Below are 18598 nucleotides of genomic sequence, written 5' to 3'. Positions count from 1 at the left end.
TGCTGAGGATGAATCCTTGCACCCTGATGATACACAATAACAAAACACACCCGCCATCGCGGTTTAATTTATTATTATATACTCATAATTAATTTCATTTCTAATTTCACTAAATGAAGACAGAATAGATGGGCTGGATTGAAAAGTATTCGACATTCGACCATGTACTTGTAGTTGGTATGTACTGGCACCTGTACAGTGGCCTTGGGCTACAAATAATGTTGAGATGCATTGCTCTGGGTAGACAACGGTGTGTACAGACGCTAACTTGTGGGGCCCATGGAGTGTACAGTACACTCGTACTTACATACAAAGGTCAGTCTTTCTACCAGGGCAACTGTATCTGGTTTTGATGCACTCCTTAATATTCTAGCTATAGTTAGTTACAAGTACAAGTAGCAAGTAGTTGGAGCACCATTGACATCCACATTACACGACGGGATGCACTCTTATTCATGTTTCTCAGTCACATAATGGAAATGTTGATGATGTTGATGTTGTCTCGATAGGCCAACGCGTTTTCAATTACAGGCGCCCCTTTATTGCCACTAATTTGTATTAATTGGCGAATACACTATTTTAGTCTGAATCTAACTTGTAGTACGGATATGGTACAGTAGCGCGTAATCCTGTCCATGCGTTGAGTCATCCATACACAACGTTTTATGACTTTGTTTATGGATGGGTGAGTTGAGCTGTGGTTTAGGAGTCGTGGAGGAGCTGAGAAGGTGGAAGCGAGGTTCTACTGAGCTACTGTAGCCTGGCTGGAAAGGGGGTGCATGGTTGTCTACAGTATGAACTGTACCTACTTGTAGCTTGGAGGAGATACATGAGTTGGTAGATTAGAGGAGTGATACTCCTAACATTGTTGAGTGTGAGCTGGGAGTCAATATATTCTCAATTTTTAGTTGATGCTTCCCAAGTAATACTGTTACTGTACAAACAATCGAGCTCTACACTTGCAAGTCCACCGTCCGCCCAGGAGAAGAACTACAAGTACTGTAGAGCAAGAGGACAACAAGAGCTGCCTATACCACCACTTGAGCAAAAAATGAAGGTACTGTAAAACATTGAAAGTGGCCCCATTTGTTATCTATCCACCTCTCATACCATGCTAATGGGTGCACTGTAGCTTGTGCAGAACTCCATTATGCCCGATGTCCACTTTGTTTTATTAATCCACATCTTTCCCCAATGTTCTAGACTGTTTCCAATAATATTTCTACGTCTATTTATAGTGCCCACGAGCAGTCAGCAGAAAATATTGCTCTTACATTTACGGAGATTAGTTACCCCTGAACATGCGATGATCCATGCTGAGATATTATTTCATGCGACTTAAAACAGAGCAGTTCCAAACGTCAGCGTTACGGCCACGCTAATTGTAGAAACCCCGATGTGGAACCCCAACGCTAGCAGTAGACTAAAAAGGGATAACTGAGATGTTCAAGGAGCTACGGATATGACTAATTGAGTGGGCTAGTTTGCAAGCTGGCATGCATGATGCTAGAGGGACTATTGTAAATGTAATAGCATAGTATTTACCAAGAGGCATTATATATCCGTCGACATGTTTGAAGAAGCAGTGTCCTACTTGTAGGAAGAGGATTGTGCGTATCACCGGTCCATGATGTTTTTCTAACACAGCTACTGGAAATGTATTCCTGCCTCTGAGCTTGAGTCTACAAGTCATGATCTACAGGTGGGTTGCCTATAGTAACACTTGTAGGCTTGAAATCAATATCTAAAGTACTGTAGTCTGTAAGTTGGTTTGTTTATGATTAATACCAAAACAGGTAATATATACTGCGTCAGAGCGCACTGATATTACTGTAATGTTACGCGTGAGGTGCCGAGTGAGGTTGCACCATGTGTTTACAGCAGAGAATAGAAGGTATTGGTTGCGTGAGAGGAAAGCAAACTGAGTAATGACTTCAATATAATTTCTAAAGAGCTGTTGAGAATACTTTGGCAAAGTACCTATCTTTCTGTCAGTTGAATGGCGGAGAGTGTGTTCCATGAAATACATCGGAATGGCCCTTTCTCGTTTAAACTAACTCAAGGAAGTAAATGAGAGGGCTGGCTAAGTACAAAACAACTGTAAGCGGACGTGAGTAGACTTGAAATTCTCTGAGAGAAGTGAGTCTGAGACAGATATGGTTATATCGGACATATGTATATACTTACTGTCTTGCTGTGTTTCCGCTTTCTTAGCATGCTTCTATCAAAATGATCTTTGACAAATTTTTATGGGGGGCGGTGTGAAACGAAGACTGTCTACGAGTCCGCACCCTGGATTTGAAGAAGATTTTGAACAGATTTTGTTCAAGTGACTGAATATTACTGCAAATTCCACTTCAAGGGTCATTACGAGATGTCTTCACAGGAAACGATTATTGTTGTCACTGGGTTGGGTTGTAGCCCAGCGTGAACCTTTATGGATACAGTTGTAATTCTGCTATAGAAGATGATGACTTGGAGTATCCTTGTGAAGTGTCAGACTATAGCCATTGATCTTTTTGACTCTCTTTTAGAGAGCCAAACTGCGGATATCCCCTCTGGTTTGTGTTACATTGGCACGTGCCATAATTAACGGCTACAGTATTCACTGAACACCCGTATATCGCATAGAAATGTTATTAATGATATGGAAAGAAATGAAAGACTCTAGATGCATTGATTAGTGTGATGAGATCAATCAATCGAAGTTTAGCCGTGTCTGCTACGGCAGACCATCAGCCAAACGTCTTTGGATGCCTGCGAGAACCAGCTGTTCGGCTTCTGTGAGTTCAATGGGTGAGTTCACTCCCACTGCCGAGACTGTGAGGGTCGTGTCGTCAGTTTCTGAAGCGGGTTCTGATTTCGGCGGCTCTTCAGGCTTCTTTTCGGGCTCTGGGACAGCCACAGGAGCTTTGGAAGGCCCAGGATATAGCCAATATATGGGATACACCATCTGGATGTTGTTGAGCAAGCAGGCGACCGCCAGCATGAGCGACATGCTCACGACCTGCACCACAACATACTTCCATCCAAGGTGTCTAAAGTCTGGAGTGATGGATGCCAATAGAGCTGCGGCACCCGCAGGAGGATGGATGGTCTTGGTGAGACTCATGACCACGGAAGCAATTCCCACAGCCAGACTGCCGCTGATCCACAGATAGTCCTCATTGTCTCCCAGCATAAAGAGCTTGCAGATACCCACGCCAATGATGGAGGAGACTACCGTGCCCACAAACACGTTTCTGGGCTGAGCCAGAGGAGCCTCCAGAGCGTTGTAGATCAGAATTGCCGTGGCTCCAGAGGACGGAGCCAGGCCGGGAACGTGACGTCCATTCACGAAGTACGGACCGTACTTGATGGTGGCTCCGGCAACAATGAGTCCTGCAAAGCTGTTGAACAGCGTCCACCAGCTCTTGAGCAGCATACTGGGTGGCGCCTGCTTGGGCTGCTCCGGCGACCGGCCACCCATGACATGTCTGATAGGGTCCGGAATATGGGACACGATGTTGAAGGGGAAGATCGCCTTGAGGTAGCGGTCAATGTCGATGTTTATTGGAGCCACCGCCGAGTTGATTGTATCGAGTGTTTTGAAGTACATGGCGTGAGTATGAGAGACCTGTTTGTTATCTTTCTTCTTTCCGTGTCTTGCCGGGTACTTTGTAGATCCTGTTGGATTCTCTCTGATCCCTCTAGAGTTCCATATTTTGATTCATAATTTAAGGTTGACCCCATGCACAAAAGAGGAGGCAAGCCGCACAGTGCGGTTGTCCGGCGCCGATTCTGCAGAGGGCTGGGGACAAGTATTGAGAGTGTTCCCCACTTGTGCGCTGGTCCAAGGCCACATTGAGAGGGGAACACTCTCAATACTTGCCACTCAGTAGAAATTACGTCACTACTGGCCTGTATGTTCAGGAGTGGGGGTGTGGGGGTCGTGGATTAGAAATGGCACTTTGGACTGTATTTGTAAGCTACTGTAGCTCCAGACTCGAACTGTATGATTAAGACCATGATGTGTACCCACGTTGGAGTGATCGAATCGAGTCTAGATTTTAATTGGAAGGCCAAAAGAGAATATTCAACTGATTTTCCCGGTTATATCTCTGTGAGTTCGTTTTCGACGACATTACAGATGCATTTCATTTTTCATTGACTAATGCGGCTAACTTGGATCGTACTTTGGGTACAGTACAGTATGTACACTTGTATTAATTAGTCTAGAAAGAGGATTTCTTATAGCCAGCGGATCAACGGAGCCCCAAGTACAGCCGTCCTAAAGGACAGTGTACTGTACTGTACGTATTGTACTTGTACGATATTGTACGAGTACAACATGACTTCACCACGTTACTGCACTGGTCTGAGACGGTAATGGGTGCTGCTATTGTGGGGACAATATCTCAGTATAGAAGTGCAAAGAAACCCTCCTCTTATGCTGCTACCAGCTACGGGTATGTACTGGTATCGTACTTGTAGCTACTCACACCCTAAAGAATTACAAGACGTGCGAACATGTGCGGTAGGTAAACCACCCAACCAGTGTAGCTACTAGTTGCGTATCCATACCCTCAAAAAATTTCGGTCAAGGCGGATCTATGAGCACCCTTCTATACATGTGGTGACAACGAAGGACAAAGGATGGTTGGAAAATGATGTTCATCTTAGGTCTAATATATATACCCATATTCCTCTTATGGCCCAATGGTAACTTATAAAACTCGTTTTTTTTTGCTTTTTTGTATATCGTCATAAGTCATAGCATTTTTTATATAAAAATTCAAGGGCTGCTCATTTGTGCATGCCACCCATGTATTCCCCTTATTCAGGGTTGAGGATGAAGTCACAGAAATATCGCAGAGAGTTGAACATTTCCTGGCCCGTGGGCAGAATCTGCTTCTTGGGCAGCAGGAAACCGTAATTGCCGGTATCCCGCAACTTAACCTGGAATGCCCAGGCACAGTGGTTCGAATACAGGAAGTCCAGCATCGATCCACCGCCGTTTTCGGTGTCGCCAACCAGGTCTCGATCCTCACAGGCAGGCATTACAACGTATCTCTTGCCAGAGGTGATTCTAATGGCCTTTGCTAGACCGTAAGCCAACTCGACGAGATTCTCAAAGTCCCGAGGGACTCGGTCACACGAGTAAGAGTAAGGATACAAGATCTCCTCTGAGTAGGAGTGGAGATCCAAGAAACCGTGAAAGGTGCCAACCTCGGTAGTGTGGTTGGACACAAATTCGGTCAAATACTTGGCCTCCAGAGCCTCAAGAGGCTCCTGTCCGCTGTAAGACTCGGAGCAGGGGGTGCCCCGGGTCTTGTGCCACTGGTAACCGAACGAGTGGTCGATGTCTAGGCCGGTACAGAAAGACACACCGGTGGGCTGTCTGTTCTTTCTCCACAGACGGTCCGAGTCCCACGAGAAGACGTATCCGTCGGGGTTGACAACGGGCACAAAGATAAACTCGAATTTGTCAACGAACTCGGTCAGCTGGCGGTTGCTCCCGTAGCCGGTGGCCAGCTCGTAGATGGTATACAACACCGAGGAGGTGGAGATCCATTCACGGGCATGGATGGCACCGGTGACGAGCAGCTTGGACCGGTCGGGTCGGGCATTGGGTCCATGTAGGTGCACTGTTCGGATGGGCCGACCCTCGTGCGTGTGGCCGATATCCTTGAGTTGGATGATCTCGGGGTAGGCCACCTCCAGCAGCTCGAGCCAATGGTAGATTGTCTCTAGAGGCCGGTAGTCCTGGAAAAAGACCTCGTTGATGGACACGAGGTCGTTGTTGGCAGTCTTGATGTTGTTGGCAGTCTTGATGTTGTTGGCAGAGGAAGAGCCCTGCACGCTCTTGAGCGACTGCTCAACTTTGGCGGAGAAAACATCGTTGGAGCTCTTGTCGGGGTAAGAGGAGAAGACGGTTCGAGCCAGGTCAGGGATTAGAGTAGAATACTGCACATCCTGGCGCATGCTCTTGGGCAGCAGCCGGTACAGATCCTTGACTCTGCTGGACTGGATTCGGACGTCTGCCTCGGTGGCCGACATTCGCCAGACGTCCAGCAGCAGACCCTGCACGGCCTTGGCAAAGTGGGCCTTGTCTGAGGGCTGCGACCATGTAAATCGCAGCACGACCTCATCGTCGTATTGCTGCAAAAAGTCAAGATCTGCGTGGGCAGGACGAGGCTGTTCCTTGGGGGGATTCTTGTTGTCGGACACAGAAGAGGAGTCACTGCCTCCAAACAACCATTTCTTCCAAGGGGCTGCTCCCTCCAAAACATGCTGCTCGGACAAGCGCTTTTTAGGAGGGGCGCCGCTCTCGGAAGCGGCCAGATGTTTGTGTGTCTGATGCAGCACTTCGGCGTGATGGATGAGTCGAGAGGTATCTGCGCTGCCGGCAGAATACAACAGCGACGACTGTGCGTGTACAGGCTGTTCGGGGGCGTGCGCCGGCTGAGCCAAAGCCATTGCACACGACAGCACTAGCGCCAGGCCTTTTTGTGGCACCATGGCGAGAGCTTTGTGGTGGGTTGAGAACCGTGCAGTGACAGGAGATAGAGGAAAAGGAGGGCGAAAACAGTCAAAAAACGGTTCAAGAAGCGGACAGCCGTCAGTGTCAGATGTCTATTCTGGAGGGAGCTGTTTTTGAGTCGTTTCGAGTCGCTTGAAGCCGTATAAAGGCCGGATGAAGAAAGCAGAGGTGCAGTGTAGAGAATACAAGAGTGCGTCGTTTGTGCGTTTCACAGTCACGGCCGGGTAAGTCTCGCTATATGGGCTAAGGTTGGGAGGAGTAAAGAGTGTGAAATTGGCTTTTTTGGAAAATGGAAGTTGAACATGCGCAAAGGAGGTAGATATGGAGGTATTGATAGTGGATAATAGAGTATTTACTGACTAAATACAAACAGATTGTTTGTATCTGTTGATTCATGCTATTATTTTTCTCTCCGAAATACTTCTTTCACCTCCATCGCTCCTCCTCCGTGAATTGCCCTGCTGACTCCTTGCATCAGAAGAAAGATAAGTGAATGAAAGTTGAACTTTGAGTGTGGTATGATTGAGAAGGGAGTGGTCAAGAGAACAAAGATGAAAAAGACACTATCAGTACCAGTAGTTGACAAAATCGGGTTCAAAACCCCCATAGTGATCCGGGTCATTGCTGCATTCCTGTGGAAGTCTCTTACATCTCCCTCATTGTAGCAATCTCATACATGCACTGCACCTCGGTTCGGCATGGAACCCGCCTCACGGTCAATCTGCACAAACTCATGCGCACTGTACATGCTACAAGCAGAAGCGCTCTACCAATAATAAAAAAAATAAAAAAAAACCTGCATGTGGTCGAGAAACAGGTTAGTAGTGCCGATGAACTACATTACATACTCTTACTTGCTTGTTGAGCCGGTTGAACCAGTTGGGTTTCATTGTCTTGTTGTGTGTTGAACCATTCTCAACTCCGCTTCCGGCTCCACAGACAGTCTTTTGAGTGTCGGATAGAGTAACTTCTCAGTATTTCCTGGAATGTTAGCAGTGTAATCCATTAGCAACTTGGACTAAGAAACTATGAGACAGAGAACAGAGAACAGAGAATGTTGACCACGGACATGCTAAAGATTGATTCCAAGATCGGATTTTAGGCACCTCGATCAACTCCATCGTAATCTCCCCATACATCCTTGACAGTGTTGCTACGATTCTCAGCGTATTGCTAAATCGCTGCTTGCCGATTGTCTCATTTCTCCAACGGTTCTGACTTTAGAATTCACCCCTTGCTTGGGTGAAAATTTCTTGATCCAATTGAGTGAGGCGGTTAGCGATTGAGAGTAAACTGGGGTGATAAGATCAATGCTTTTGTCACGAATTCGTTCCCGTATGTTTGGTAGAAGTACCCTTCAATGTTGTGCCTATTGTCTTCTAAGGCTTCCTCAAGAGTTCGTTTGTCCTCGTTGAGACACTAGATTGCACCGATAAGGGTGTATAGTATATACATAGCGGCTGGAGGATTGCAATGGGATCGGTGAGATCGTTTTCCCCGTCCTTGCTGGGTCTAATTTGATTCGGTATCAGGCTCCTCCACATCGGTTGAATTCAGTTGCTGTACAGTGACTGTATAGTCTTCCCCGCGGAGTTAATCGGAGCTTTAGTAGGCGCAGTCGTGGAGCTTTCGGAATGACGACAAAGTCCTTGGCCGACGCGGTTTCTTTGTACAACCTGCGATCACAGCAACCCCGAGTGCCGTATATACCATGTTGAAAAGTTCAGTTAATGCATGTTCTCAACTGAGATATAAGCAGTACACTCTACGGAGGAGCACATCCTATGGACTGTGAATCAATAGAAGGGTCAAGTTGCAAGGTTTTATAGACTGGAGTTTCGTGTGAATCTTCTATTGTCGCAGCACAACTGACGGTGGTCTTTAGATGCGATTACGAGTCCCTTTCTCTTCCAAGTACTTTTTTCCCCATTGTCGCCAGACAAATGTTACAGTTATGATAGGAACTCTAGAAGTAGCTAATGTGGATGCCCTGTCTCAATTGTTCTCAGCGCAAGTCACACACTCGATTGTCTCACACCCCCTCATCACGAACTAATATCTTGGACTGTTTATGTTTTATTATGGCACATCCATAGGTACTTTTTACAGCAGCTACTGCACTTTGATTCAAGTCTTCTTAAAACGCAACAGTTGTATGAGCCGAAGGTGAATGACTGGGACCTGAATATCATTCGTCCTATTGATAACATGATAATAACAGAGCAACACTAAATAACCCCCGGCTTTGTGGTGAACTAGTCCCGTCCCTGCTGACCAGCACATTACCCTGACTATTCTGGAATTCCAAGTTAATAATCCCCGTCCGTACAACGTACAGTAGATACTGTACCTAACAACAGTCGCAGGTATCGTTGTGTTGCATTGTGTACCTGAGGTGCTGTATCACACCACTGGCTGGAAAGTGGTGAAAGAGGGCTGAACGTCAACTGATGTAATATTTTTCCACAGAAATTAATATCGGTTGTCCATCCTTCTGGAAATCTACATAATATGTCACCACCTCCCTCCCAACATCCAGATAATACAGTGAATGTCTTCCCAACGCCCTGGTCGAAATAATTAAAATATGCTTCCGCCTGTCAGTTAATCACCCCATACCTCTTCACGTTATACTGTCCAGCCCGTTGACTAATACCATAATATCGTAGTTTCGTTTTCTATCCAGCCCAATTACGACTGGTGACCAGTTGTATTCTTCTTAATTACATAATACGGCGACAAATACTCTGTTAACCAGCACTCCTACAACTTAACCTACAATAGTCATCACGTACTGACTCATCCCCTTGCGTCATACTTTGTCCGAGGTATATGCTACCAGCTCATCTCTATAGACGCTACTCAACGTCCAGTAGTTACCAGTTATCCGTCTACCCGTCCATCTTTCGAACGGTGTGGAGAATGCTTCATTGAGGGGATGAGCCTCAGCCACCCTCCCAAAATAGCGGGAACCCGCTTGTTATTAAATAATATCTGGGAGCATCAGTAGGGAGGTGATTCTCGCATCACCGACCCTGCACCGCGTATCTGCTCGGGTTCTCTTTGCCGTATCATTCATGTTTCACATTTCTGCTCCCCGTTTCTCAAGATTCCATTGACAGATGCAGTATGATGCCCATTAAGGTTGTATCTTGCGTATAATATGCGGCTTTGACAGAGTCTAAAAATAACAACCTCCCAAATATCCTCTCTCTGTCCCAGCCACCCCACATAACACCACCAGCCCCCCAATTTCACACAATGCCGCCTATGCACTGCAAAGCGTTCCAGCCCACGTATTAGCCCACCCCTGCTGCAATGTAAAAAAACATGTCTTATGTCTTTTGGCTGCTTCGCTCTTGCCCATTGAGACATCTCCACGACACCCCAAACTACCCCGATAGATAGGCAACGATGGCAGTCAAATCCATCTTCAAACGACAACAGCCCCGGCGGTCGAAGCTCAACATCTCGGCGCCGACACCGATCCAGGTCCACAAACCCACCTCATTCGCCACCAAAGAGATTCGGTTTGTGAACCCAGAACTACAACCGAAAACAGGAGTGGATGGAGTGCAACGACAACGAACACTACAGCGGCGAGCTGAGCGTCAGGGCACCATCAAGGATAAGAAAACTCGATCGGTTCGCGACTACCTTCGACTGCCATTCATTCGATTGCGTCAATTGATCCGCGCCACTCTCCGACGACAGGCTACCATCAAGCGTCGAAAGACTCTCAGAAAGAAGGACATTGTGCATATCACCGCGGACGCCGTGAGACGATCGCCCTCGCAAGCATCTCTGCGACGAACAGCCTCCACAGCCTCGCTACGAAGACAACCGTCGACACGAGGTCTGAGAAGAAAAGCGTCTCAGTCTCGAGGAGGAATCAGAAAGTCCAAGTCAACCAGCAGAAGACAATCGCGATACAAGACATTTGAGGACTTGGAACAGGTGACGGACTTTGATGAATATGACAGCGGCAACTTGGAATTTCAGTTCTCAGCTAAGGATATGGTCAGAATGCACCCTAGAGGCCAGGCCAATGTGGTCCAGAGCTCTGCTGCTCGCAAGAAGATCACATTCAACGCAGTGCCGGAGATAATTCAAAAGCACGCCCCTCTGACCCCTCCCGATTCGCCAAAGAGAGTCGCTTCTATTGATAGAGAGATTGTGATGGGAGGGGACGAACTGTCGCCTCTTCTGGTCACTAGCCCTCACTCGCCTTCCGAGTACGCTCCCCACTCTCCGCCTACCGAGTTCAATATCAACAGCGAGGACATTTACGCTCGAAAGTACCCCTCTGGAGTGGGTCTTGCAGATGCCGACTCTATTGAGGTCACCAGCACAATTGGATCTACTACCATTGAGCAGATAGACCAGCTCTTCCAGGGTTTCGATTATGACTACAGAGACAAGATTGAAAAGAAGCTGGAGCTTATCACGCGACGTCTGCAGCAATTTGACGCGGACATGATCAACCGAGGCACCCAAACCCGACCCTGGAGACACTCTGTCGATTCTGTGATGAGCGAACAGATTGAGGCTGTACTTTTTGACATGTCTCGAGACTCCGGACACTCATATTCCACTGGCCGAGACTCTATCCGAGAGTACATGCGAGAGCACATGGAGACTTTTGATTTGGATCAGGAGGCACTTATGGAGGAAGAGCAGCGACGAAAGTCTTCGACGTATTACTCCCTTCAGCATGAGTCTGACACAGACTCGTATGCTTCGTTTGCCCCCTCTTCCTCTGGGTCTTCTTCCTACGAATCGTTTGCTCCTTCTCATCCTGTTCCCATTTATGAGTCTTCTGGTTCATCAAACAGACGAATGGTTGATGATGAAGAGTCCACACCTCTTTTGGAACAGGGTGACTTCACTCCTAAGCAGCGAGCTCCCTTTCTGGGACGACACCGGAGGTCTCCCTCCGATAGCACCACTACTTCCACAGTCTCGTCTATTCACTCTCGACGAGCCATCCCCACCACCCACAATCTAAGTGAGCAGTCTTTCGACTTTGGTCTTGATCGTGACAGGAGTCACAGCCCCCAGGCTGGCCCTTTGAACATTTCCCTTCAACAAGGACTTCCCGGTCGTCGAGTCACTTCTGTCGCCCAATCTCGAGAGTCGTTGTATCTTGACCTTGCGCCTTCCCCGGAGTTGCTTCCCGTCGGCGCAGCTTTCCGATCAGATCTCAGACACGAGATCAGGCCCGAGTCAGGTGACTCGTACCACACTACGACCTCCATCCCCGAACGGTCACCTCTTCGACCTTCTTCGGGTGTGCAGGAGCTGAAGCCAGTCAAGGTGCGAGCCTCTCCCCGCCAGATGGCGCAACAGTCTCCCAAGCGGTTTTCCACCTCTTCTATTGGTGCTGTGGCAGCTATTGGAGGCGAATCTTCCTGGATGAAGACCCCCAGACCTCTTCCTCCGGTTCCTGTACTGTCACCCGAGCAAGCAGGAGATGTACAGAAGCGAACAGTGTCATCTATCGATGTTGCAAAAACCCGAGGAGGCTCTGTTCAGAAACGTGCCTTCTCTGCTCATGATGCTTCTGTTTCCCCCATCCAGAAGAAGCCCGAGTATATCCCTTCTGCTCCTTCTCATCCTCCCCCTTCTCCTCCTATTATGGCTTCTCCTGTCCGAGCCTCTCCCACTTCTATGAGAGGCAACTCTCCTGCTCCTGCCTCCCCTATCAAGCCTGTTTCCATCGATTGGGTTAATGCTGCAGATGCAGAGTCTGTAATGGAGGTTGAAACTCGATCCAACAACTCGGGCTCTCACTCAAGCTCCTCTGGAAACCCCCCTTCTCCTCCCACTGCTTCTGATCAGGTACTGCAGAGAATGTACCAGGAGCTGGAGGAACTTCAGCAGCGATCTGTGCAGCTGTCCGACATGGTTGCTCGGACCGAACAAGGTGTCCCCTTCTCGGACACTGAGTCCAACCGGGGATCTTTGTACCTGAATCGGGATTCTCTGGCTGTCATTCCCACCCCTCTGACTCCCTCGTTTCCCTCTTCTTTCATGACTGGCCCTACCCACGGCACCATTTCCAGCCACTCTCCGGGACCTGGCTCTCTTCCAACCACCTCTCATACAACTCCTATTTCTCGAGGTGGTTTGAACCGACGCCGGGTTCGATCAAGCGTGTTTCTGGAGCCTCCTTCTTATGTCAGAGGCCACTCTCGAGGAGACTCTGCCGTTTCCAACATCTCCAACGTGTCTGAAACCTCGGGGGCCTCGTCAATTGGGCTTTCCGATATCCCCGTGCCTTCCTCCATGCCTGCTCCTCGACATCTGGTTCCTCCTGCTGAGCCTTCCGATGCCAACATCTCGGAGTGGAGACAGGCCATTCGGCCTCCCTTTGCTCGTGGCCCCTCTGTGACCCGAGGGAAGCGACTGTCAGTCACCGGACCTGCTACCGGCACCGATACCTCCGATTTTCAGTTCTCCGACGACGATGTTGAGGTTCAGGAAGCCCAGGTGGTCGGATCCCGGTTCCCTGTGCTCATTGACAACTCTGGTACCGATAGAATCAAGAGTGTATTGGTTACTCGGGAGACCGAGGAGGACGACTAAGGTCAACGTCTAAAAACGCCCCTTGGGCATTGCATATAAATTCGAATTGCATTTTTATTTATTCTACCAAACCTCAGCCATTAGGTATGCTTGTAATCGCGATAAAATACATTTATAGCAAGTAATAATAAGACCTGTTTGGGGATCGTCCAGAGCTGCAGAAGATGGAGTTAGCCATGTCGAAAATAACGGTGACCTCGAATACACACGGTGACCTACTCCAACTGCGTATGAAGTACGCGCTAGGGCAGATTGATCTCTGGTAGTGACAGCTACCCTTACGATGTACGGTAAAAAAAAGTAAAAAAAATTTAGCCTTCACATGTGTTGGCGAAAAAAACCAGACGACCTCGGAGAGGGTCGAACTCTCGATCTTACGATGGCGGCCATTTAGGTGACTAACAGTCGTACGCCTTAACCAACTTGGCCACGAAGTCTGGCGGTTGTTTTTACAGGTTATTGGAAATGCCATATCGAAATTCAGTCAAATAATCTGGCGCCATTTTTTCAACACTTACATGTTCAATCAAAAAAATCAAGAGTTTCTCCTGTTATTGAAAACTCTTAGTTTATACCCAATACATTTTAACGCATCTAGGGTTAGGGCTGCGGTATTACGCAATTATTTGATAGCGACAACTGAGGAAGGGGGAGCGATGGAGCAAGCGATACAAGTACCACACTTTTCAGTCTACTTAGAGAACACAAGCTTTGTCAGTACTGGTACATTATCTCAAAAAATAATTCAGTTATATAATTACCCCCATCTACTATCGTTTTTCTAGGTCTGTCTCACCCACAAACTTCATGTTTCGTTTGTTACTCACTATGTACAAAATATATTTACAACTAGGCTAAGACCCTTTCGGTTTCAGTCACCTTAACCTCCTCCTCTGTTTCATTCGCTTTCCCCTCCACAACCTCCTCAACCTCCTCAATCTTTTCAGGATACTCCAGCCAGTGTCGCTTTCCAACACCGAGAGAAACAGGATTTCCCAGCTTTTCAGCAATGGCGTCGATCTCGGTCAGCTTCTCAGCACCTCGCTTGTTATACATACGCTGAACCTTGCTGAACTCACTGACATCGGTCTCCTCTTCCTCGTTCAGATCACTTCTCTTGTTGAGGGTGACTCGAAGCTTTCGCTCCAGCAACTTGATGTACGTCTTCTTAAGCATGACTTCGGGTCCCGACACCTTGACCAGTCGATACTGTACGTTCCACTCGGTTTCGTCGGTAGGGGAAGGATGAATGTTAGAGTCTGTGATCAATGGAACAAGCTCTTGGTTGACGTAGTTCTTGACATGGAGCTCGTAAACCTGCAGGTTCTTGAGCGACTTCTTCCACATCTCTCTGCAGGCGTCTAGAAGATCCTCGGGCGAGTATCGGTCCTCCATCTTCTTCATCTCCTCGAGTGCAATCTGGGCAATGTCTGTGGTCTGGTCCTCGGGCAGCTCGTACTCTCTGGGTTCCTCAATCTTCCAGGGCCACGACTCGTACTTAAACGACTTGTCCATCTGGCGATTCTGCATGTCCGTCTTAAGCAGTCGGGCGTGGAACTTGTGTGACATGGCGTTGCTGTATGCCACCTCATCTGCGTCGTGCGAGCCAACACAAATGATCATTCGGCCTGCCTGGTTAGGATCCGCAAAGAAAACCACTCGTTGATGGTGCTTGTCGAACTCCTCAGCAGTCATCTTGCCAATAGTATGGTCCAGCACACGAGAAATCAGCTCCATAGATAGTCGGAATTCCTTGTCGGCAATTGCAGAAGCTCGGCTCTCAACTGCATCTTCAACGACACAAACATAAGGGTTGACACCTCGAGTAGCTCGGTAATCGGGACATCCAACGTCCACGCTATGAGTCTTAGCTATTTCAGCTCCCCACAGCTTCGGATCCTGCTCCAGGTTCTCCTTCTCACCCATAGCTGCGGTATGGTTCAGCTGATCCAACACTGCCAGAGGAAAGTACTGGAAACCAAAAAATCGCTTCATGTTGTGGTAGGCAACATAAATACCGTCCATACGACCAATTCGGGCCTGGAGAGAGTACTTGAGAGCCACGGTTCGAGCCATATCGAAGTACTCTCTCTCAAACGACTCGTACTGGCCAACGTTTCTGTACACGTAGTAGTCGGTTCCATGGCACATCTCTGCCTCCACCTGGTCGTACCGAGTACCAGCCACTGCTCGTGTTTTGAGATCAAAAGTTCCCGTTCCAGGTAATCTAGGATCGTAGCAATCGAGCTGAGAACGAGTAAGAAATTTGGAAATTTTGGAATATGCGTATGTGTTATCTAGCCGGCCTCGCACTTCCTTGACCTGCTCCTCCGTCACCTTGCTCATGTCTGGGTTTTTCTTGAGGCACTCGTATTCCTCCGGAGTGTGGGTCAAGAAAGCCTCCAGAGAGTGTCCCAGCTTGGACAGTAGAGACTCATAGTCACCTACCTTGTCCACACCGAGGGCAAACGAGTTGCCTCGTCGGTGGATCTCAGCAACGTGGGGAGATCGGTACACGTTTGTGGGCTTAGAAGTGAGCTCTTCAATCCATTTACTTGTTGAACGCAAGTTGGCCGGTCGGAAGTTAGACAGCAGGTTGTGGAACTGCGCTAAAAGAGGAGTCAGGGTAGATGTAGATCCAAAATAAGTTGCACCTGTATCATTGGCTAATCTTGTCAGTGTTTGATCCTTGGAAGGGGGTGTAAAGCCTGAAATAGCTTCCATATCCAACTCATCCGTGCTCACTATATCCTCCACGTACTGGGGAAAATTGTAAACTCCCGTCCGAGCGTCTCTGACAGTCTGGACAGTGCTGTTTTTAAATAAAACAGTGTCTGTCTCATGCTTCATGGTAGGAGGAAGAACATTGGGCTTGTCTCCATCTTGCTCCACTGCCTCCAGGTGCACGTCCTTATCGGAAATGGTTCCCACAATCATGTCCGGATCCCAGGGATTGTAAGTGAGGTTCATCTTGGGGTCCACGCCCTTTTCGGGCTTCAGGTACTCGGGCACCTTCTTACGGGGCACAGTGCCGTTGTTTTGGTCCCTCGTGTTCACAGGGAATGCATATGACGGAGGCACCTTCAGGTGTCTTAACATCTTGGTATCGCCAAGCAAAGGAAGCTCTGGGGCCTTCAGAGGCTTCACCTTCTTGTGAGTGAACTTGGGTTCAGGCCAGAATCGAGTCTCCAGCTCCTGCTTGATAGTCTCTCGATCTTTCATAGCTCCACTTTGCGAATCCTTGGTCACCTTTTTTCCGTTGTTACCGTTGTGATTGCTGTTGCTGTTATTACTGTTGCTGTAGTTGTTATTGTGGTTGCTGCTGTTCTTTTGCTCTCCCTTGCGGTGCTCTCCCTTGCCCTTTGATCCTCCATCGTTCTTCTCAAAGAACGCCTGGTTGTCTTGGCTCCTTCCCTCATTCTGGTTGTCGCCCTTATTCATATGGTACGGACGCTTGTAGCCAGGCTTTCCCCCTGCTTTGCCAGACTTGGGACCCTTCTTCAGCAGTCGCTTTCGTGATGACAGATGATGTCTTGCTGGCACATCGCTCTTCTGGTTGTGACCCTGGCCTTCGAGCACCTCGTTGGAAAAGTGCGCGCTCACGTGGAACCCACGCAGTGCCAGCCGGTCGAAGTTCCCTAATCTCACCCTGCTAGCCGTTCGGATCATGTTGTGTGTAAAAGTTGGATCTGTTCAGCAGTAAACTTTTAATTTTCCACCCAAAATATTTTTACAGTAGCCTGCATACAACTTATAAACTACAGTATGTACATACATGTAGTGGCAATCGTTAATGAAGATGTGACAGATGCGCCAAACAAGTTTGTACAGCGTAGCGTAGCAGGTCGACTGGAAAGAGTATCAAGGTTGTTCTTGGGCCTTTTACTACTATTATCGACGCAATCGGAATACTCATAACCTGAATTAAATACGTGTGCTAAATACACCCAACTGAGATTCGAACTCGGAACATTTTTTTTTTTTTCTGCATATACATTCATTTAATTATAACTTTGCTGTGAAAGAATAACCTTTGAGATGAATGTACGCTTACACGAATATTTACTAATTAAACACGGTTTAGTGTCATGGTCCAACTTGGGCACGTACCCTATTTCCAGAAAAAAATCATAAAAAAAACCTGGTTCAGTCCGTGTTTTTTATGTTGGGTCCCAACATTAGCTCTTCGCGTGTTTGTTCGTTCATCGGGAAAACGCCACTCCAGTCTCCAGTTCTCTAATCTCAATCCTTCCATTGCCCTCTTCATTTGCATTGCCTTTGAAAACGTCTCCTTGTGGTTCTTCTTCGTCATTGGTTTGGTTCTGCGTCCCCTGTGGTGACTACGCGCCCTGCTACGCTGTTCTCTCGGTGGCCTCGGCCGCCTTTTACGCTTGCTACTGTCGCTACTCTCGCTCATCGTGAAGTCAACAATCCAGTGATAAGAAGCGTGATCGTAAGTAAATGGCTCGATGATTGAGAGTCGTTAGTCGAGAGTCTTGTCAACTCCATTGGTGTCATTCGGCTTCGGCTTTCAAGTGAACATTCGTAATGATACAAGTACCTGTACTCGTTATCGTTTCTATAAGTTTTAGGTCTTCATCGTGTGAAATTTATTTCCTTAGAATAAAAATAAAGAGTTGGTTGTGTAGCAAGATTTTGAGCGCGTGTGAGGTCGTTCATCCTACAGGTACAGTAGCAGCTGCTACATACTGTATAGTGATTCTCATTTCCGAAAAAAACACATGACGAACACAACAAACGCGTTTCCGGTGTAATTACAAGTACACGCTCTTCGGATGGAACAACATATGGTATCAAATTTTCACAGCAGTTTCTCCCGTATTTCCTAGCATATCTTGATGGGAAGACATCGTTAGAATGCTACAGGAAGGATGGATTCCCTGTGATACCTTCGGGAGGCCAACCATCATACCGTAATTACAGTACAGACCGCTACAATAGTAACGGTGTAAGTTTCTTCTTCCCTCGGCTGTTTTTCCGTCTCCACCTAACACGGCTTCTAAACTTATCCAATCAGATCTGTATCTGAATCATCCAAACTGTTGCTTGTGAAGCTACATCAATACACAGTCGCGGTGAGTCTGGGAGGCTCAGTGACAGGGCGTACCGGTACTTGTACCCTTGTGTATCGTTGTACGAGCCCTCACTTAGCTCGCACGATATAATTACCCGGTACTTGTGTTTGTCTCAGTGTATTTCACCTACCCTTTCCAACAGCGCATGCAACGTTGAATCAGGCACGCCACAGCATACAAGTACGATACACACTCTACATCTGACAGACGATGCTTTGTTTGGGGAGCGACATGGACAAAACAAGGGGGGAAATATATATGTGTATCGGCCCCTTACCTACATTAAGAAGCAAATACGGTGCAAAATTATGGTGCAAAAAAGTAGGTTTGCAACGGGCTAATTGGTAAGGAACGAGCAGGCCTGGAAGACATCTTTATTCCTCGGCAACGG

General features: G+C 47.7%; 4 protein-coding genes and 1 non-coding gene across 5 annotated transcripts; 1 reads left to right on the top strand and 4 right to left on the bottom strand.

Moving 5' to 3' along the window:
• Positions 1-2722: 2722 nt before the first annotated feature.
• On the bottom strand, positions 2723-3598 carry YALI1_B17724g (uncharacterized protein; the record flags this gene model as incomplete). The annotated part of the gene is made up of 1 exon (XM_500835.3): positions 2723-3598. The coding sequence occupies one exon, from the start codon at positions 3596-3598 to the stop codon at positions 2723-2725; it is 876 nt and encodes a 291-aa protein (XP_500835.1).
• Positions 3599-4815: 1217 nt separating this feature from the next.
• On the bottom strand, positions 4816-6501 carry YALI1_B17695g (uncharacterized protein; the record flags this gene model as incomplete). Its single annotated transcript, XM_500834.3, has 1 exon — positions 4816-6501. The coding sequence occupies one exon, from the start codon at positions 6499-6501 to the stop codon at positions 4816-4818; it is 1686 nt and encodes a 561-aa protein (XP_500834.3).
• Positions 6502-9937: 3436 nt separating this feature from the next.
• Positions 9938-13111, top strand: YALI1_B17660g (uncharacterized protein; the record flags this gene model as incomplete). Its single annotated transcript, XM_500833.3, has 1 exon — positions 9938-13111. One exon carries the CDS (start codon positions 9938-9940, stop codon positions 13109-13111), a length of 3174 nt encoding a protein of 1057 aa, XP_500833.3.
• A 345-nt stretch (positions 13112-13456) lies between these two features.
• On the bottom strand, positions 13457-13548 carry YALI1_B17624r. Its single transcript has one exon. It is a non-coding gene; the product is annotated as a tRNA-Asn (tRNA).
• A 412-nt stretch (positions 13549-13960) lies between these two features.
• On the bottom strand, positions 13961-16780 carry YALI1_B17592g (uncharacterized protein; the record flags this gene model as incomplete). The annotated part of the gene is made up of 1 exon (XM_500832.3): positions 13961-16780. The coding sequence occupies one exon, from the start codon at positions 16778-16780 to the stop codon at positions 13961-13963; it is 2820 nt and encodes a 939-aa protein (XP_500832.3).
• Positions 16781-18598: the final 1818 nt, after the last annotated feature.

This window comes from Yarrowia lipolytica, chromosome 1B, assembly GCF_001761485.1.
Source record: "Yarrowia lipolytica chromosome 1B, complete sequence".
Lineage (NCBI taxonomy): Eukaryota > Fungi > Ascomycota > Dipodascomycetes > Dipodascales > Yarrowia > Yarrowia lipolytica.
This window is presented reverse-complemented; position numbering and strand designations above follow the sequence as displayed.